The sequence below is a fragment of the Cyanistes caeruleus genome, unplaced genomic scaffold (assembly GCF_971803275.1).
Source record: "Cyanistes caeruleus unplaced genomic scaffold, bCyaCae1.hap1.1 HAP1_SCAFFOLD_65, whole genome shotgun sequence".
Lineage (NCBI taxonomy): Eukaryota > Metazoa > Chordata > Aves > Passeriformes > Paridae > Cyanistes > Cyanistes caeruleus.
The window spans coordinates 1,293,820-1,306,167 of record NW_028255884.1 but is presented as its reverse complement, the minus strand read 5'-3'; the positions used below and the strand labels follow the sequence as shown (position 1 = coordinate 1,306,167).

At 54.3% G+C, this 12,348-nt stretch overlaps 2 protein-coding genes across 3 annotated transcripts; both read left to right on the top strand.

Moving 5' to 3' along the window:
* The first annotated feature begins 732 nt into the window (after window positions 1-732).
* Window positions 733-5,525, top strand: LOC147647135 (uncharacterized). 2 transcript variants are annotated; one of them, XM_086872493.1, is made up of 7 exons: window positions 733-953; window positions 1,310-1,381; window positions 2,121-2,234; window positions 2,889-2,960; window positions 3,345-3,416; window positions 3,619-3,690; window positions 3,778-5,525. In XM_086872493.1, the coding sequence occupies exons 1-7, from the start codon at window positions 857-859 to the stop codon at window positions 4,263-4,265; spliced, it is 987 nt and encodes a 328-aa protein (XP_086728619.1). In that variant the 5' UTR covers window positions 733-856; the 3' UTR covers window positions 4,266-5,525. The 2 variants fall into 2 exon arrangements, with proteins under 2 accessions (XP_086728619.1, XP_086728620.1); XM_086872494.1 differs by lacking the exons at window positions 3,619-3,690; window positions 3,778-5,525 and having other exon boundaries at window positions 758-953; window positions 2,889-3,618.
* Window positions 5,526-6,073: 548 nt separating this feature from the next.
* Window positions 6,074-11,806, top strand: LOC147647134 (uncharacterized). The gene is made up of 3 exons (XM_086872492.1): window positions 6,074-8,602; window positions 9,627-9,792; window positions 10,323-11,806. The coding sequence occupies exons 1-3, from the start codon at window positions 8,410-8,412 to the stop codon at window positions 10,441-10,443; spliced, it is 480 nt and encodes a 159-aa protein (XP_086728618.1). The 5' UTR covers window positions 6,074-8,409; the 3' UTR covers window positions 10,444-11,806.
* The last annotated feature ends 542 nt before the right edge of the window (window positions 11,807-12,348 follow it).

The window sequence follows — 12,348 nt, the reverse complement described above, 5'->3', positions numbered from 1 at the left end:
CCTGTGCCAGGGTTTCAAAACCCAGAGTGTATAAAACGTCTTTCTTACGTCTAGTCCAAATCTACCATCTTTTAGATTGAGAACATTCCCCCTCAGCCTTGTCACAATGGGCCCTACTAAAAATTCTGTCCCATCTTTTTTACAAGCCCCCTTAAAGTACTGAAAGGGAGCAATCAGGTCTCCGTGGAGCCTTCTCTCTTCCAGGCTGAACACCCCCAGCTATCCCAGCCTGTCTCCAAAGCAGAGGGGCTCCAGCCCTCAGAGCATTTTGTCCCTCCTCTGGACCAGCTCCAACAGGACCATGTCCTTCCTGTGCTGGGCACCCAGAGGTGGATGCAGTACTCCAGGTGAGCTCACACCAGAGCAGAGGAGTGGTGGAATCACCTCCTTCAAGCTGCTGGGCACCCTCATTTGGGGGCACATGGCTGGCTCATGTCCAGCCTCTCACCTTGCAGCAGCCACAAGTCCTTCTCAGCAGGGCTGCTCTCCATCCCTTCATCCCCCAGCCTGTGAGATCAGCTGGGCTGGGACCCTGTCATAGCCCTTGGACAGAGCTGCTGGGCGGGATGAGCTCCCTAGTGAAGGAGGCAAATCCCACTCCCCACACAATTCCACCCTGGCCATGAGGTCACAGCAGCCTGTGGGGTGACAGCAGGCTGAGGTGACAGCAGGCTCTGAGGTCACAGAGGTCCCAGAGCCCCGTGGTTGCCCAGCACCACAAGGACCGAGCAGTCAGTCCTTGACCACGACTGTTGTGGCAGCAGCGGCGGCGGCAGCAGTGGTGCTGACATTGGGACAGCGGTGTCAGGACAGTGGTGGCAGCAAGAGCTGCAGGACTGGCAGTGGGCAAGGCACCATGGCCTTTGCTCTGCGCCTCCTCCTCCTGCTCCTCCTGGCAGTGGCCCTGCCTGACAGGGCTGCCCAGGCTGCTCCGTGGCGAGCAGGGCGAGCAGGTGAGCCGGCAGCCTCAGTCCCCTTTCCCGGGACAGTGCTCCCTTCTCCCTGGGAAGTGTTGGGGATGGTTTTCCCCAGGGCTTTAGGGAAGGTTTCCTCTATGGGAGGGAGAGAGTCTCGAGGGGCCCTGGGCTGGCCCTGCTGCCCCTCCAGGGATGTTGCACAGGGCCTGCAAAGAGGGTGGAGAGTGACCAGAGCCAGCCCAGAGCTCCCCAGGCCCCTCTGCAGCTTTGGCCATGTCCATTGACATCTGGCTCCCACAGCCTTCCCCGACCCCTTTGCAGTGCCCAGTTCCCTAAAACAGAAGGGGGTCCCAGCACACCATGGAATGGTTCTGATCTGTGCTCCCTTCTAGACAATGGTGGTAGGAAGGCTTCTCCAGCAGCTTGGCTTCATGAAGATTTTCTGCCTCTGGAGCCCCATGCAGGTACGTTCTCACTGTCCCAACAAGGAATAAACACTGACACCCTGGCAGGAAGCAGGTGACAGAAGCTGCTGTGGCTGTTGAGTTGCAGGTGTGTCTGCAGCAAGGACATTTCAAGCTCCTTTTCTGGTTGCTGCACGCAAGCCCAGCTCCCATCACAGGGGTGAGTGGTGTGTCCCTGCTGATCCCACAGGCTGAGCCCTGGTTCCGTGGGATCCATTCATCTGAAATGGAAATACTTTCTGTTAAGATCCTCCTAGAGGAGAGAACAAACCTACAGGAGACAAGAGGCTGAGTGATCTGGAGAGACGCCGTGGTGGGTCCATGTCCCTCAGCCTTCTCCTGACACTCAGCAGCCGGGGGCTTTCTCTGCACATCTGGACACGCTGTGCCCGGCACAGCAGGAAGGGATCCATGTCAGCCTTGCTGCCCCTCTGCTGCTTTCACAGCCTGCAGGGCTGTTTCCCAGCCTGGCCTGGCTGCAGCTTCTGCCCAGCCTCAGCAGGAAGGCATTTGGCATCAGCTGTCAGGGAGCCCAAACTGCAGCACGGGCCATGCACACCCTAAAATCCCCTGCAATTTCCCAGTCTTGTGGTGGATGTGGCTGGCCTGGCTCCAAAGTTTGGATGCCTTCCTGAAACTTATCCATATCTTTGACAACTATTGCCTCCTGAAGATGCCACCTTCATGTTGGGGAACAAACAGCCCCACCTGATGCATGTATCCCTCTTCCTTTCTCCAGAGACGGAAGGAGAGGCTGTGCTGAAGGCAGCGTTTCCCGGAGGAAGCAGTGGCTCATGGGCAGCCTCTGCTGCAGGAAGGGAGGCCATGCCAGGCACAGTCACAGTCCCAGGAGGTAATTGCTGTGCCCCTGGGCCTGAGCCCTGCTGAGGCCTGAGCTGCCATCTCTGCTGCTTGGCAGTGCAGGCACAGCCCAGACAAGACCGGCACAGCCCAGTGGAATTATCCCCAGCAGGCTCAGGGCACTTGGCTACTGAGCAGTCCTGCTGGGGTCCCTCCATGGGAGACAGGTCCCAAATCCTGGCAGCAGCTGCAAAGGGGTGCCCATGGTGGGGAATAGGCAGAGGGGGAGGGCAAGGCTCCACTGTATCCTGAAAGAACCTGGCTCTGTCCCTATGGGATGGGAGAGCTGTCCCAGCAGAACGTGGGCAGGAGGGAGGGAGGGCCTGAGGGACAGTTGTGGCACTGCCTGCTGTAGTTCTTCCCCATTGCTTTTACAATTCTTTCAGCTGTGGCAGAGAGAGGGCCCCAGTGGGGCCTGGGCTGTTCCAGCCACCTCTCCCAGGGATGCTGCACAGGGCCTGCAAAGAGGGTGGAGAGTGACCAGGAGCCAGCCCAGAGCCCCCAGGCCCCTCTGCAGCTGTGGCCATGTCCACTGACATCTGGCACCCACAGCCTTAGCGCGACTCCCTTGCACTGCCCCGTTCCCTAAGGTAGAAGGGGATCTCAGCACATCATGGAAACTGTTCTGATCTGTGCTCCCTTCTAGATTTGGAACTCAACCTCAATTATTTGGAAGTGCTACTGAATGATACTTTGAATATCTTGGAGAATGCTGAAGGCAAGTTCTTCTATTCCCTTTACTGACAGAACACAAAATGACAAGGTGGCAAGAGCTCACTCATGTGCCATATCTCTTAACATAATCTCAGGCTTGTTGGGTTCTGGAAACCTCGCCCTGCTCCCTTCTAGAGCCCTGGGTGATCCCACAGGTCACTACCAGTGGGAAGAAGGAGCATTTAGCTGTCAATCTTCTTCCCGTGTGCAATGCCAGTGTCTCCTTCCATGTGCTCTGTGCAGCCACGGAGAGGAGCAGAGAGGGAAGGGGCCGGGCCCAGGGCTGTGTCCCGGGGCTGTGCCTTGTGTGGCTCCTTTGCCAGCCCCAGGGAGCCTGAGGGTCTCCTACAGAGCCACGGGAGCTGTTCTGTCCTACCTTTTTTTTCAGCCAAACCTCTTGCTGAAGGTGATCTGGCTTCCCAACCCACACCCAGGACTGAGGCTCTGGAATATGGTGAGGGTAGGTGAAGGCCTTTCCCCCTGGGAGAGCTGCCAGCTCAGAGCCCAAGGCTTGGCCAGGGCAGCATCGCTGCAGGTGCCAGGACAGAGCCATGCACATGTGTGCCCTCGCCCTGCGTGATCCTCTCACCACTCCTGAGGCTCAGTGCTGCCTGTTCAGATCAGAAGAGATGACAGAAGCTTCTGTGGCTGTTGAGTTACAGGTGTGTCTGCAGGGAGGACTTTCCCAGCTCCTGGGTTGGTTGCTGCACACAAGCCTGACTCCCATCACAGGGGTGAGTGGTGTGTCCCTGCTGACCCCACAGGCTGAGCACTGGTTTTCTGGGATCCATTCCTATGAAATGGAATTATTTTGCTCTAAGGTCCTCCAAGAGGAAATACCAAAGCTACAGGAGTTATGAAACCCCATGAGCCATCCAAACCCATGAGGCAAATGCTGAAGAAAATTCTGCAAGAAGGACAAGGTGGGTCCATGTCCCTCAGCCTTCTCCTGACACTCAGCAGCCGGGGGCTTTCTCTGCATATCTGGACATGCAGTGCCCAACACAGCAGAAAGGGATCCATGGCAGCCTCACTGCCCTGCTGCTGCTTTCATGCCCTGCAGGGCTGTTTCCCAGGCTGGCCTGGCTGCAGCTTCTCCCCAGCCTCAGCAGGAAGGCATTTGGTATCAGCTGACAGGGAGCCAAACTGCACCATGGGCCATGCACAGCCTGAGATCTCCTGCAATTTCCTGGTCTCAGGCTGGATCAGGTATAGGGCCTGTTTGGAGGAGGGAGGACCCTGGCCAGCCCCAATAACCTGGGTGTTTTCCTTGTCCTTATCCATGACTTTGACAAATATTGCCTCTTGAACATGCCACCTCCCCAGTGGGGAATGGTTCCATTTGATCCAGCTGTGGCTCTTCCTTTCTCAAGAGATGAACCCAAAGGCTGTGCTGAAGGCAGCGTTTCCTGGAGGAAGCAGTGGCTCATGGGCAGCCTCTGCTGCAGGAAGGGAGGCCATGCCAGGCACAGTCACAGGAGGTAATTGCTGTGTCTCTGGGCCTGAGCCCTGCTGAGGCTTGAGCTGCCATCTCTGCTGCTTGGCAGTGCCTGCCTTTCAGGGATTTTGCACAGAGCATGGAAAAGGTGTTGAGAATGTCCAGAGCCAATCCAGAGCTTTCCTCAGGCTCCTCTGCAGCTTTGGCCATATCCACTGACATCTGGCTCCCACAGCCTTACCTGACCCCCTTGCAGTGCCCAGTTCCCTAAGGCAGAAGGGGATCCCGGCACACCATGGAATGGTTCTGATCTGTGCTCCCTTCTAGATTGGGATCGTGACATGGAACATCTGGAAGTGGTGGTAGATGGTGGTTTGAAGACCTTGCCAGATGCTGGAGGCAAGTTCTCAATGTCCCTTTCTGCACAGAACAATCAGTGTCAAGGTGGCAAGAGCTCACTCACGTGCCATTTCCCTTGAGAGTCTGAAGGTTGATGGATTCTGGAAACCTCGCCCTGTTGTTCTGATTGGGAACGGCTTTAAAGAACGACAATGGACTCTCAAGGGAGTCACCACACGAGAATTCCTTAGTTTATTGCTTCAGCTCTGTCTTATAGACAGATACGTGGAAAAGTACAGAAAGGAAACTCTTATTGGTTAGCAAAGTATTACATCACTATCATTGGTCAGGGGCACTTTGCCCCCCTTGACTCTCTCCTGCAAGGAGAAACAACAGGCTGCAAAACAACACCTGCAAGGCTGTTTAGCATCTCTGAGAATTGTTTTAATTCTTTCTCATATTTTTCCCAGGCTATTTTCTCAGGCAGCCTGAGGAGCCATGCGGCCTGCAATTGTACAGGCACTGTGGTTCAGATTTAGCATCCATAACTCACCCTTTTCTGTTAAATAAAAAGGCAGTGTTTGTTCTGTATTTTACTGGGCCCTTGTAGAATAAAGAACTAACACAGCTCAAGAAGTTTTTTGCTAGAACTTTGAATGGATGCTGATCTAGAATTAATTTAGAATTTTGGTTTATGTTTTGGTATTTAGGATTTGTTCTCTTTGCAAGGACTTGATGGTTGAGTCTAATATTTCTAATTCAGTGAATTAATACACACACTATACAAAACTATATACAACATTGTTAGTCTGTTTGAATTGCCAGTCTAACATGTCAATAGAGTAGTTTGAAAGAACACCAAAGTGATAAAAACAATGCACAATGCAATTTATATGCAATTTATGCTGCTTTGATCCCCTCTTCTTATCCCGCTTTTTTTTTTTTTTTTTTTTTTTTTTTTCAAATACAATTGAGGGATTTTTGAGGGATTTATAAAGTTTACATGGTTGCTGTTGCTGTTCATCGGGTTTGAACAGTAGTTCATGAATTTCAGGAAGGTTTAGGGAATTTGAAGTTACTATCTCTTCGTGGCTGGTTGTCAGTTTCGTAAACACAAAACTTGTCAGTTCTGTAAACACGAAACTTAAAAGATACAAACTGAGTGAGTAAATTTGGGTCCCGCAGGGACTGCAGGACGCTGGCACGGCTCAGGCCGCTGGAGTTGACAGACTTTGTCAAGGTATTTCTTTGGGTTGGTGCAGAAGGTCCCGGTGGAGTGGCCCGCCGTTGTCTTTCTTTCCCCCCGCCACCTTTATGGGTGCGGGGGGGCCGCTGCTAGAGTTCAGATCGGGAGCGCAGCACGGCAAGCGCTCTCTCTCTCTCCCGCGCCTCCCCGCTGGAGCGCAGGGGGAGCGCAGTGGGCGCAGGGCTAGCACCTCCCGCGCACGCGCGGGGCGAGTGAGGTTCGCCGGCCCCCCCCCGCGCTTTCTCGCCGGTGCTTCGGACGCGCGGGGGGGGCGATGCCTGCCACGGGCCTGGCCCCGGCCCCAGATTTGGGCTTGAGTTCGGGTTTTTTGGGGTTCTCGCGGCCGGCGGCGGCGGGCAGGCGCAGGGGGAAGGCGAGGCCGCTACCTCCCCTCTCCCCGCCGCTCTTCCGCCCTCGGTCGGCCGGCGGCCGGCCGGACCACGGCTGGTGGCGGCGGGCAGGCGCAGGGGGAACGCGGTTGCTGTTTCCCCTCCCCCCGCCTCGGCGGCGGCAGCGGCCCGCCGCGCTCTGGATCCGCGCCTGGACTCCTCAGCGGCGGCGGCCCGCGCGCCGGGCGCGGGGGAGTTGAGCGCTGACTCTCTCTCTCTCCCCCGCCGCGCTGACGGGCCGCAGCGGGGATGTCTGCGTTTCTGTTTGCGGCACAGAAGGAAGAAGCTCGGACAGCGCGGAGGCGCTGGAGAAAGCAGGTTCTGCGGCGGCCGGCGGTGGCGCTTTTGGCGCCGGCGGAGGCTTTGCGGGTGGCACAGGCGGAGGCGGGCAGTCTCTGCTTTCCTGCCGCTTTCCCGTTGGCAAAGCTCGCGTGCCGAGCTCCGCGGATGGCGGCCGCTCAAACCTCTCTGGAGAGGGAGATCTCTGGGCCGCAGATTGCTCTCGCTCGCCGCCGAAGTCCGAGGGTCTGGGCAGAGCTAAAAGAGCACTATGCAGCTCATCTACGGTTTCATCTCCCGGTCTCTTATCTTGTACAACGGAAGAACTTTCAGCATCAAAGTTTCTCCTCCCGGTTTCACTGTCCTCAGACTGGCTCCGTTTCAGCGTTTTAAAAAGCACTCCCCAGGTAGCTGCTAGGCTACACACGCTGATATCTCCGTTAATGAATTCTGACCATAAATGGTGCTCTATCGACAGCCAAATCTCGAGATCAAAGGCATTGTCCATAGTTATATCAAAACCTTGCTCTTTCACCCACTGAAATAAAGCACGCATGGCATCTTCAGAAACACTGAGTCCCATGCAGGGCAGGGCATCCTGCCATGCAAGGTAGGCAAGCTGTTCATCAGCTGAAGTACAGTCCTTCATTATGAGGACTTTATCTTGGCGGCTCCGCGAATGCAATTATGCACACGCTAACGGCTCAGACCCGGGAATTTTGAGCTCTGCTTCACCAAGATGGCCGTTCCAAACCCACTCACAGGCAGGCTCCATTATCCCGTTGGTTTTCAGAACCAGCTTCCTCTTGGAAAGCCCGGGAGAATTCCACTTACCCCTCTAGGGGGAAGGGCTGGCTTTTTCCCGCTCGCTGCTTACCCTCAGGGGATTAGCAGATCACGTCGGTTGCCTTCTGACCTCAGGGGTCGGCTGCAGTTTATGTCGGGTTACCGGACCTCAGGGGTCGGTGTAGCATCACGTCGGAGTCACCAGATGTCGTTCCGATTGGGAACAGCTTTAAAGAACGACAATGGACTCTCAAGGGAGTCACCACACGAGAATTCCTTAGTTTATTGCTTCAGCTCTGTCTTATAGACAGATACGTGGAAAAGTACAGAAAGGAAACTCTTATTGGTTAGCAAAGTATTACATCACTATCATTGGTCAGGGGCACTTTGCCCCCCTTGACTGTCTCCTGCAAGGAGAAACAACAGGCTGCAAAACAACACCTGCAAGGCTGTTTAGTGTCCCTGAGAATTGTTTTAATTCTTTCTCATATTTTTCCCAGGCTATTTTCTCAGGCAGCCTGAGGAGCCATGCGGCCTGCAATTGTACAGGCACTGTGGTTCAGATTTAGTATCCATACTCGCCCTGCTCCCTTCTGGAGCCCTGAGAGATCCCACAGCATTGCTGTCAGTGGGAGGAAGGAGCATTTAGCTGTCAATCTTCTTCCTGTGTGCAATGCCAATGTCACCTTCCGTGTGCCCTGTGCAGCCATGGAAAAGAGCAGAGAGGGAAGGGCCAGGCCCAGGGCTGTGCCCCAGGGCTGTGCCTTGTGTGGCTCATTTCTGGCCCCAGGGAACCTGAGATGCTCCAGCTGCCGCTGCCAAGCCCTGGCCCTGCCTGGGGCTCAGTTCAGAGCTGCTGGCAGCTCCAGGGAGTCCTTTCTCCCCTGACTTCCATTCAAGGGGCTCCTTCCATCCCAGTGTGAGGCCACTGCAGGCACATGGTCCCCCTGCCCCTGCTCCTGAGTGGAAGGTGGAGATGAGGGAGTGCCTTGGAGGGCACCAATCACCCAGGTGCAATCACTGCCACTCCAGCATGAAGAAGAATCTTCAGCAGTGTCACAGGGGCTGTTCTGTCCTGCCTTTCTTTGCAGATGAACCTGATGATGAGGATGATCTGGATTCCCCGTCCATATCAGTTACTGAGCCTGATGATGAGGAAGATTATGAGGGTAAGTGAAGGCCTTTCCCCCTGGGAGAGCTGCCAGCTCAAGGCTTGGCCAGGGCGGCATCGCTGCAGGTGCCAGGACAGAGCCGTGCACGTGTGTGCCCTCGTCCTGCGTGATCCTCTCACTGCTCCTGTGGCTCAGTGCTGCCTGTACAGAAGAGATGAGAGAAGCTTCTGTGGCTGTTGAGTCACAGGTGTGTCTGCAGGGAGGACTTTCCCAGCTCCTGAGCTGGATTCTGCAAGCAAGCCCAGCTCCCATCACAGGGGTGTGGTGTGTCCCTGCTGATCCCACAGGCTGAGCACTGGTTGTGTGGGATCCATTCCTGGGAAATGGAAATACTTTATATTATGTTCCCCTGAGGAAGAAGAACAAACCTATAGGAGATAGTAATGTAGCAGTGGGGGAACTCAAATATCTGGACATAATTCTGAATGATCTGGAGGGACACTGTGGTGGGTCCATGTCCCTCAGCCTTCTCCTGAGACTCAGCAGCTGGGGGCTTTCTCTGCACATCTGGACACGCTGTGCCCGGCACAGCAGGAAGGGATCCATGTCAGCCTCACTGCCCCACTGCTGCTTTCACGGCCTGCGGGGCTGTTTCCCAGGCTGGCCTGGCTGCAGCTTCTCCCCAGCCTCTGCAGGAAGGCATTTGGCATCAGCTGACAGGAGCCCAAACTGCAGCACAGGCCATGCACACCCTGAGATCCCCTGAGATTTCCTGGTATCGGGGTAGTTCAGGTTTAGGGTCTGTTTGGAAGAGGGAGGGCCCTGGAGCATTTCCAAAACCCTAGGAATTTTCCTGATCCTTATCCATGTCTTTGACAAGTATTGCCTGGAGAAGACCAGCACAGCACAGAGAAATTGTGCATTCAAGCTCAGGGGGTTGAGCAGTCTTGCGCCAAGGGGTGGCAAGGTGCCTGCAGGCCCGAGCTCTGGGGGAAACAGAGAATGTCCTGGTTATATCCAGCGTGCTGCCAGATCAGCAGTGGAGCACAGCACAGGCTCACGCTGCCCATTGCCCCCACAGATGCAGCCGGCACCACAGCACGTGCTCAGAACATCTGGGAAAGCATGAGAAGAGTTTTCTACCAGGGAACACATGGTTTGATTAAGTTAATGGCCATTGTGGCTGGTGGAGCACTTTTCCTGATGGCGTGCTGTGCCGGAATCTGGTATTGCTGGAAGACAAAACGGTGAGTGTTTTCCTGATCTCGGCCTCAAACAGCTTCTTGAAAGGCTGCTCATAGCCAGGAAACATTCCCAGTGAGGCTGCTGTGGACTTGTGGCTAGTCCTTGACTGCCCAAATAACTCTGCTGAGAGTTCTGCTGCTGCCCAGGGCTTTCATTGGCCTCTTAATTGCTGGGCCTTGTCCTGGGGAGCCCACTGGGGCTGCAGCCAGTGCTGGCTGCCATTGAGGCTGCCTGGCCAAGAGCAGCCCCAGGAGCAGCGGGCAAAGGCATAGCAAGGTGGGCAGGAGAAAGAGCAGGGACAAGATTGCCCTTGACAGGCAGAGGTGCTCTGGGGCCTTCTCCTGGCCAGGGACCCTGCCCAGAGCCATCCCCTGCTCTCCAGGGCCTTGAGGGGCAGCTGTCCAGCTGGGCCAAGCTGTGCCAGTAGCTCCAGCCGTGCTGGGGAGCCTTGGCAGCTCTGGGCCCTGCTGTGCAGGAGGGTCTCTGTGTGCCAGCAGCAGCTGGGGGCCTCAGCCACCTCCTCTCTCCACAGGAGCACCTCTGCACCTTCAGAAGACTGGCGAAAGACTTTGGTCACTGAGAAGCTGCATCTGTCATCCCCGCTCTTCACATCTGTCCCCATGTGCCAAGCTACATCTGCATCCCCATCTTGAGGGCATCCCAAGAACCCCACCTCCCATGCGAGACCTCTACCCCTGAGCCCCCTGGCCCTGGTCCCTGCCAGGACTGAAACTGGGCAGCCCCTGTGCACCAGAGCAGGGGTTGGCCCATGCTTTTTGTTCCAATAAAGAGATGGAGCTCTCAACCCAGTGTCCAGCTGGTACCACCAGCAAAGCCCACACAGCACCAGCCCTGGCTGAGCTCCATGTCCAGGAACAGCTGGGGGTGCCCACAGTGTGGGCAGGCAGGAGCCAGGCAGGGGCTGCCGTGACCAGCGGTGGGGCCCTGAGGAGCTGGGGGAGCCCATGCTGAGCGTCCCTGGGCTGTGAGGGCACATTTCCTTCAGTGGCATCACCTGGGCCTGCACCTCATGAGGCACACAGGGAAAATTTGGGCTCTCTCCTGAGGTGTGCAGGGATCCCCCATGAGGAGTGCAGTGGAGTTAAATTGAGAGGGTTTTTTACTCTTCTCAGCACAGCAAAGGGGACGCTCTTGGCCGAGGTTTTGCAAAGCTGGGAGGAAGCCTCTTGCAAGCCCTTGGGCCCGGCCTGTGGGCACAGCGGGCAGGTGGAGCCCATCCCTTGAGGCCAGTCCGGGCTGCTCGGGCCGGGCCGGGCCGGGCCAGGTGAGGGCCACAGCAGGGAAGGGCCACGGCCGTGGGCTCTGATGAGGCTGCCGAGCTTCACCCTGGCCCTGTGCTGCAGCCAAACACACATTTACAACCACAGCCATTCTCTGGGGAACAGGAGGCACCCAGGGCTGGAACTGAGGCCGTGGCTTCTCACCCTGAAGGGAGGCTGGCTCTGTTGGTTCAGAGGGCACAGCTTAGATCCCAGTTCCCTTTGTAAACCTGCAGGGGAAGTTGAGGGCAGAGAGTTCCAACCCTTCTCACTAAGAAGTGTGGCTGATGCTGTGGGTTTTTTTAATTTTTTGCCCTCTAAATTTGTGTCCTGGCAGAGGATTAAGTTTGCTTGCTCTCAGTAAGACCCTTTTCTTCTTGGTGCTGTTGTAAATGAAATTAAAATCAGACAACTAGATCGATTGAGTTAATAGCAATTAAATAACAAGGGAAAAAATTATACAATTTAGTGAATTGAATACAAGAATAAAATTTAGTAAAAGAATTCAGTTTAGTAATTTGAATAGCAATTTGGTATAAAAGGAATACAACTTAGTAAAAGAGTACAATTTAGTGAATATCTTCATATATATATATATATATGTATGTATGTATGTATGTATGTGAATATAGTTTGCCAGTAATTAAGTATGATTAAAGCATAAGCAAAACTGACCGAGCTACAGAGAGGACTTCTCACCCCACCTCACATACAAAACAAAGCAATTCAAACAAAACTCATATACTGTATGCTTATAATATTCATTAATGTTTCTCTTAAGTTTTCTCATATTTCTGATTCTTTGACTTTACGTCACTATTCGTCATGGTGCATACTTCATTTGTTGCTAGGGGGTCTTCAGTCTTCTTTTGGTGGACTTTTGGATGAAGGCTTACACTCATCCTTGTTGTCCTCTGGATAACTTTAAAGGCTGTGCATGCTTACTAAGTGTTATGTTATGCAAGTAAGCATTGTGTTCCACTAATTAGTCTTACATTTCATAATTTTCAGGCCCTATGCCTAAAGTCGTTCCAACTTTGTCCATCTCATGGTCAATTTTCTCTTGGGACATTACTTATCCCAGAACTACATAATCTATCTTAATTTTGACACGTAACATTTTTAAAGGGGTACATCTGCTTGTAACACCAATTCCCCTGATTGCTTCTAATAATAACTTTCCAAACAGTTACAATTTAGTTAGCACAAATCATTTCCATTTATCACAAGGGGATTCACAGAGCTCATCCTGATGGATGAGGAAAAGGGAGTGGGAAC

Bases quoted from the DNA above. Each gene is read 5' to 3' on its own strand.
- LOC147647134 (XM_086872492.1), top strand. From the start codon at position 8,410: ATGAGGGAGTGCCTTGGAGGGCACCAATCACCCAGGTGCAATCACTGC. The intron at 8,603-9,626 runs GTAAGTGAAGGC...TTGCCCCCACAG, and splicing joins TGATGAGGAAGATTATGAGG to ATGCAGCCGGCACCACAGCA. The intron at 9,793-10,322 runs GTGAGTGTTTTC...CTCTCTCCACAG, and splicing joins TATTGCTGGAAGACAAAACG to GAGCACCTCTGCACCTTCAG.
- LOC147647135 (XM_086872493.1), top strand. From the start codon at position 857: ATGGCCTTTGCTCTGCGCCTCCTCCTCCTGCTCCTCCTGGCAGTGGCC. The intron at 2,235-2,888 runs GTAATTGCTGTG...GCTCCCTTCTAG, and splicing joins CACAGTCACAGTCCCAGGAG to ATTTGGAACTCAACCTCAAT. The intron at 3,417-3,618 runs GTAGGTGAAGGC...GTTGAGTTACAG, and splicing joins GGCTCTGGAATATGGTGAGG to GTGTGTCTGCAGGGAGGACT.